At 51.5% G+C, this 5,804-nt stretch overlaps 1 protein-coding gene across 1 annotated transcript; it reads left to right on the plus strand.

Annotated features, from left to right (window-relative positions):
• The first annotated feature begins 392 nt into the window (after positions 1 to 392).
• Positions 393 to 5,590, plus strand: LOC128561011 (retinol dehydrogenase 16-like). The gene is made up of 4 exons (XM_053554751.1): positions 393 to 705; positions 2,597 to 2,855; positions 4,495 to 4,658; positions 5,229 to 5,590. Exons 1-4 carry the CDS (start codon positions 393 to 395, stop codon positions 5,447 to 5,449), a joined length of 957 nt encoding a protein of 318 aa, XP_053410726.1. The 3' UTR covers positions 5,450 to 5,590.
• Positions 5,591 to 5,804: the final 214 nt, after the last annotated feature.

The raw sequence follows: 5,804 nt of genomic DNA on the forward strand, positions 1-5,804 counted from the left end.
AAAAAAAAAAAAAAAAAGTAATCAGACAAAGAAAGAGCTACATGACTTCTGGCAGGGAGCATGAAGAAAGGAATCTGGTTGTTTGGGGAAAGGAGAAGAAGCAGTTGGGGGTTAATTCCCTAAATGTTCCCCAGGCTATGGGGAACCTGCCGCCTCACAGCCCATTCTCCACAGGAATGATAGGGAGGAGGGAGAGGAGTGGCTGGGACAGGTGGGGCTGGGGAAAAATCAACAGTGCATCTGATCAAGCCTCTGAGGATTTCTTCACACCATCAATGAGATAAAAATCCACAAATGCCTATTAATAGGGAGATATCCGTAAAGTCACAGCAGAGAGAGAGTACTAGACATTTAGCACAGTCAAAGCTTGTAGGCACTGTCCTCTGCAAGCCATGTGGCTATACCTGGCGGCCCTCGTGGGCCTGTACTACCTGCTGCGCTGGTACCGGGAGAGGCAGGTGGTGAGCCACCTCCGAGACAAGTACGTCTTCATCACAGGCTGCGGCTCAGGCTTTGGGAACCTGCTGGCCAGACAGCTGGACACCAGAGGCTTCCGGGTGCTGGCCGCGTGCAGGACAGAGGAGGCAGCCGAGCAGCTGAAGGCCCAGACATCACACAGGCTGGAGACAGTGACTCTGGATGTCACTAAGACAGAGAACATCGCTATAGTCACCCAGTGGGTGAAAGAGCGTGTAGAGGACAGAGGTAACTCCCAGACTCCTGTTTCTGTCTGTTTTTTTCACTCTGTGTGACAGGGGACCTTAGTATGCCAACAGGGAAGATTCCCAGGATTTTTGGATTTTCAAGTCCTTCTCAGAGTTCATTGCTCTCTACATTACAAACTCTGGGATCAGCTCTGTATCATCAAATCTCTTCCAAAACGTAATATTCAACGTCTATATGTTCATGTTAAAAGAGTATAATTTGGGTGGCGCCTGTGGCTCAAAGGGGTAGGGCGCCAGCCCCACATGCCAGAGGTGGTGGGTTCAAACCCAGCCCCGGCCAAAAACTGAAAAAAAAAAAAAAGAGTATAATTTACTTAAGCAATCTTATATTGTCAGATGTTGAAGTTCGATTCTCACTTTTCCTGGCACAAACAACATCTCTGTAAAGATTCAGTAAGAATGTTCACATTCTTAGCAATGTTATTCTAGTAAAGTAAAACAATTGGAACGAAGAATACTAATTTCTTTAAAGCTAAGAAAAATTTTGGGGGAGGGAGACTAATATTGCAAGGCCTTATTCACTTTCTAATATTCGTACACTCAAACTCTGTCCATCCTGCCCCCCAGCCCTCACTCACTGAAAACCCTGCTCCTGCTGACCTTGGGTCTGTAGTTGGGTAACTCAACTATTTCAAATCCTTCATGTTGTGACTATTTTCCTCTGTATCTTCCAGAGAATCTTTCCATGAGTTAAGTGCATTGGGGACCAGCCAAGTTAGGTCACAGGTGAACTTTGGGGAAGATGTTAGGAGAGGCTGACACTCCCTGGGCCCAGGGCAGTGGGCCAAGAGTGCAGTTGGTGTGGCCTGAGGCCTCCTCCCCATCTGTCCCAGGTTTCCCCTTCACCCCTTATGGTGGACTTAGGATTCTCAGGCAGAGAGGGTGAATGTTGCCTCCTGAGCAACTATTGCCTTGGAATTTGTGCAGGTTGTGTCACAGCTTGTCTCCTGATGTCCAAAGTAGACCTATTCCTAGGTTATGCCACTATTCGAATTTTTTTTTTAAGTACAGAGAGTGAGAGAGGAGGGATGGAGAAGGAGGGGAGGGGAGGGGAAGGAGGAGAGAGAAGGGAAGGACAAGGAGGGAAAGGGAGGGAAAGCGAGAGAGAAGAGAAAGAAGAGAACACTCTTACGATTTTTTTTTTTTTGAGACAGAGTCTCACTATGTCACCCTGGGTAGAGTGTTGTAGCATCACAGCTCACAGCAACCTCAAACTCTTGGGCTTAAGCGAGCCTCTTGCCTTAGCCACCCATGCAGCTGGGACTACAGGTGCCCACCACAATGCCCGACTACTTTTGTTGGTGGTGGTGGTGTCACTGTTGTTTAGCAGGCCTAGGCCAGGTTCCAACTGCTAGCCCCAGTACATGTGGTGGGCCCCCTAACCACTGAGTTACAGGTGCCGAGCCTCCCACTCTTAAGATTTTAAGTGTGCCTTTCCCAGCCAGGGTATAAAAAACTATTATTTGTGGGTTTTTCTGTGTTTTCCTTTCTCCCTTCGGTTCTTTCCCCCGTTCCCCTTTTACTGTCTCTGTCTCTCTCCCACCATGAGATATTGTTGAGCGCTCACTCTATTTTCTCAAACTCTGCCCATGCACTTGACAAGGTTGGCTCTGTTGCACGCTGGGCACCAGGCACTGGAGCAGAGATGACAAGGACCCTCCCTAACCTCAGCAATTTCAGGAACATGCAAACCCAACACCCAGGAGCCACCACGTCTGTATTTCCTCTCCTCCATTCTATATTCCCTTGTGCCGTGTAGCACATTCATCCTGACTCCACACGTAAATTCCACTGGAATGGGAGCTTGAACCTAACTGTGTCCGACTGCACAGGCTCAACGCAGTGCTGCTCTCATCTTCCCCCGTTCCCAGGACTCTGGGGCCTGGTGAATAACGCTGGCATCTCCCAGCCCACTGGCCCTAACGGGTGGCTGATGAAGCAGGACTTTGTGACCATACTGGACGTGAACCTCCTGGGGGTGATTGAGGTGACTCTGAACCTGCTGCTCTTAGTGAGGAAGGCCAGGGGCCACGTGATCAATGTCTCCAGCATCCTGGGCTGGGTGTCACTTTTTGGTGGCGGCTATGCTATTTCCAAGTACGGTATCGAGGCCTTCTCCCACTCCCTCAGGTATCACACTGGGCTGGGGCCTGGCCTGGGTCTTATTGCTGTTCTTCTGTAGGAGCATTTTCAGGAGTTTGATTTAATCACAACCTTAGCAGCCCCTTGTTTAAGATTCCTCTGTCAGACTCTGTGGCCCTGTACTTCCTTGGATTTAGCCAGCCATCCCTTGGGACTGCCTCTCTATGTTCTGTTAGAGAGAGTGGGCCCTGAGCCTAAGAACCCATATAATGTGGTTCTGACTCTTTTGAGAAGGGCCCATAGAACATGTCTGAAACAGATAGGAATAGGGACTTTAGGTGCAGAGCCCATGTTCACGGCCACTGCAATATTCGAGTGCACAGGTCCGGGAGGGTGGGTGCAGCCTCTGATTCAGTGCCACAGACACTGTCCCACAGTAGGGGACAATAGTGAGAATGAAGTCAACACACCCTCGGACAACATGTTTTGGTCCTTGACCTAGAAACCTGGACAACTGGGAGGTAGAGGCATAAGAGATACAAAAACATTTTCGCCAGTGCTTATAAGGGTTGTGATTGAGCCAGCCATGCTGGCTGTGGCCCACCCCCGCATATTTGGGGAGAGTCCCCAATGTGTGGTGAGAGCTGGGACCTGAAAAGCTGTACCTGGCAGCCTGTGAAGGAGGGTGGGCAGGGCTCCTGCATGAGAGGATGTTGTCAGCGCAGGCCCACAGTGAGCAGGCCCACAGGGAGACAGGCAGGCGGGCAGTGGAGGCCTTTGACCCTGCACTTGGGCCAGACTTCAAGTTGTTGACAGTGAAACCCATGGCAGGGTGTGCTCAGGGTGCCTGCTTGGTCTATGGGGCATCCAGACGCCCTCTGGGTGCGGGGAGCAGAACAGTGTGTGGGAGGTGGGACTGAAGACTGAGGGAAGCTCCTCAGAAGACAGCTGCAGTAGCCCCGCTGAGCAGTCCCAGGGAGTTCCTGAGGTGGGAGAGGGAGGAAGAGGCTGAAGAGCACAGAGTGCAATGAGCAAGTCGTGGTGATGACGGGACATGAGAGGCATGGGGGTAGCCCTGCAGTGGCACCTTAGGCAGAATCTAGGAAGGGTTCAGAGGGGATGAATTCCTAGGCTCAAGGGATCCTCCTTTCTCAGCCTCCCAAGTAGCTGGGACTACATGCAGCTGCTATAACACCCAGCTAGGTTTTTCATTTTTAGTAGAGACATGGTCTTCCTCTTGCTCTGGCTGGTCTCGAACTCCTACCCTCAAGTGATTCTCTCCCCCCTCAAGTAATCCTCTCCCCTCGGTCTTGGAAAGTTTTTGTTTTTTTTTTTTGTAGAGACAGAGTCTCACTTTATGGCCCTCGGTAGAGTGCCGTGGCCTCACACAGCTCACAGCAACCTCCAACTCCTGGGCTTACACGATTCTCTTGCCTCAGCCTCCCAAGTAGCTGGGACTACAGGCGCCTGCATCCCCTCAGTCTTTAATAGTGCTAGAATTACAGGCATGAGCCATGACATCTTGCCCATCCTCAGAAGTTTTGCCCACTGGCTACTGTATGTCCCAACTTGCCAGGACTTCTGGCTTATCCCACCACCATCTTGACGTGGCTTGTTAGTGGGTTTGTTTCTGTGTTTTGCTTCCCACACCTCTGAAGTCCTGGCCCTCAGCATGTCTGTCTTGCAGGAGGGAGCTTGCCCACTTTGAGGTGAAGGTGGCTGTGATCGAGCCTGGTCACTACAAGACGAACACGACCAACACTGAGAGAGTCCTGCAGACGGTTCAGAAGACTTGGGACCACGCCAGCCCCGAGATCAAGGAGATCTATGGCCAAAAGTTTCTGGCATCCTGTGAGTGAGCTGTGGACACTGAGCAGAGGAGTGAGCCCTCATTTGGAGCCCTAAGTCCATCATTAGTGCCCCAATACCGTGAGGAGAGGAAAAAGAAGTTCAGCCCCCAATAAAGTGAGGTGTTTTAGCTCCTCCCCCATGGTCCCTTATGGTCAGCAGGTCACCTAGAGAAAGACTGAAGTCTTCCTGGAATGGGGACCACTGTCTGTTCTGGTCCCCTCATTATTATGAAGAGGAAACTAAAGTCAGAGAGAGAAGAGACCATGGGCCCATGGCCAGCCAGGTAGAGATGTCTGGTGTCCCTGCGCTGAGCCTCTTTCGGCAGAGACCTTCGACTTGTGTGGTCCTGGTACTCCTTGCCAGGGAGGAGAGGAGGCTTGGTGTGCAGCAGCTGCTCATGGGCCAAGAGTGGGCCACTCCCTGGGGATTGTGGATCCAGTAGATTTGGGGCACATCACTGAGGGGTCTGGGCATTCTTAGAGAGTTTCCTTCTAAGGTAGAGCTGTGAATGGTGTGAATGGGAGGGAGGGACCTGCCAGCACACTGAGGCTCTTTTCTCATCCTGAACAGACCTCAGAATAATATCTGAAAAACATATGGCCAGATGCAACCTGAATCTGTCTGAGGTGACGGGCTGCATGGAGCATGCGCTGACCGCCTGCCACCCCCGCACCCGGTACTCAGCTGGCTGGGACGCCAAGCTTTTCTACCTCCCCCTGAGCTACATGCCCACCTTCCTGGTGGATGCCATGGTCACCTGGAGCCTCCCAAGGCCAGAGAAGGCCCCGTGAAACTGCGCCCGGGACACCTGTTTTAGTCGGCTTGGACACTATGTGGGGTGATGTGTCTTCAGGAGAGAAATACAGTGGAGGGGGACAGCTCTCATGTCAGCTGGTCACCTGTCCTATCTCCTTCCTTATATTCTGGCCATGATGGTTGAGAGGTCGTGTGTGGTGGGGTGGGAAATAAAGTGATGGAAGTCATTTCTCAAGTCTTCAGGGTCATGTTCCCACCCTCCTGCTCACCTCTGCCCTGGGTTTTTCCTGGGACATCAGTCAAGCCTCTGGGGACATTAGGAGGAAAGAACCTCATTTGCAGCTTCAGAAGGGAGAGCCAGTTACATATACTGGTATCCTATATCCTTCA

The sequence above is a fragment of the Nycticebus coucang genome, chromosome 12 (assembly GCF_027406575.1).
Source record: "Nycticebus coucang isolate mNycCou1 chromosome 12, mNycCou1.pri, whole genome shotgun sequence".
Classification (NCBI taxonomy): Eukaryota; Metazoa; Chordata; class Mammalia; order Primates; family Lorisidae; genus Nycticebus; species Nycticebus coucang.

Coding starts and splice junctions, on each gene's coding strand:
- LOC128561011 (XM_053554751.1), top strand. CDS start 393: ATGTGGCTATACCTGGCGGCCCTCGTGGGCCTGTACTACCTGCTGCGC. Junction 706..2,596: donor AGAGCGTGTAGAGGACAGAG/GTAACTCCCAGA, acceptor CCCCGTTCCCAG/GACTCTGGGGCCTGGTGAAT. Junction 2,856..4,494: donor GCCTTCTCCCACTCCCTCAG/GTATCACACTGG, acceptor TCTGTCTTGCAG/GAGGGAGCTTGCCCACTTTG.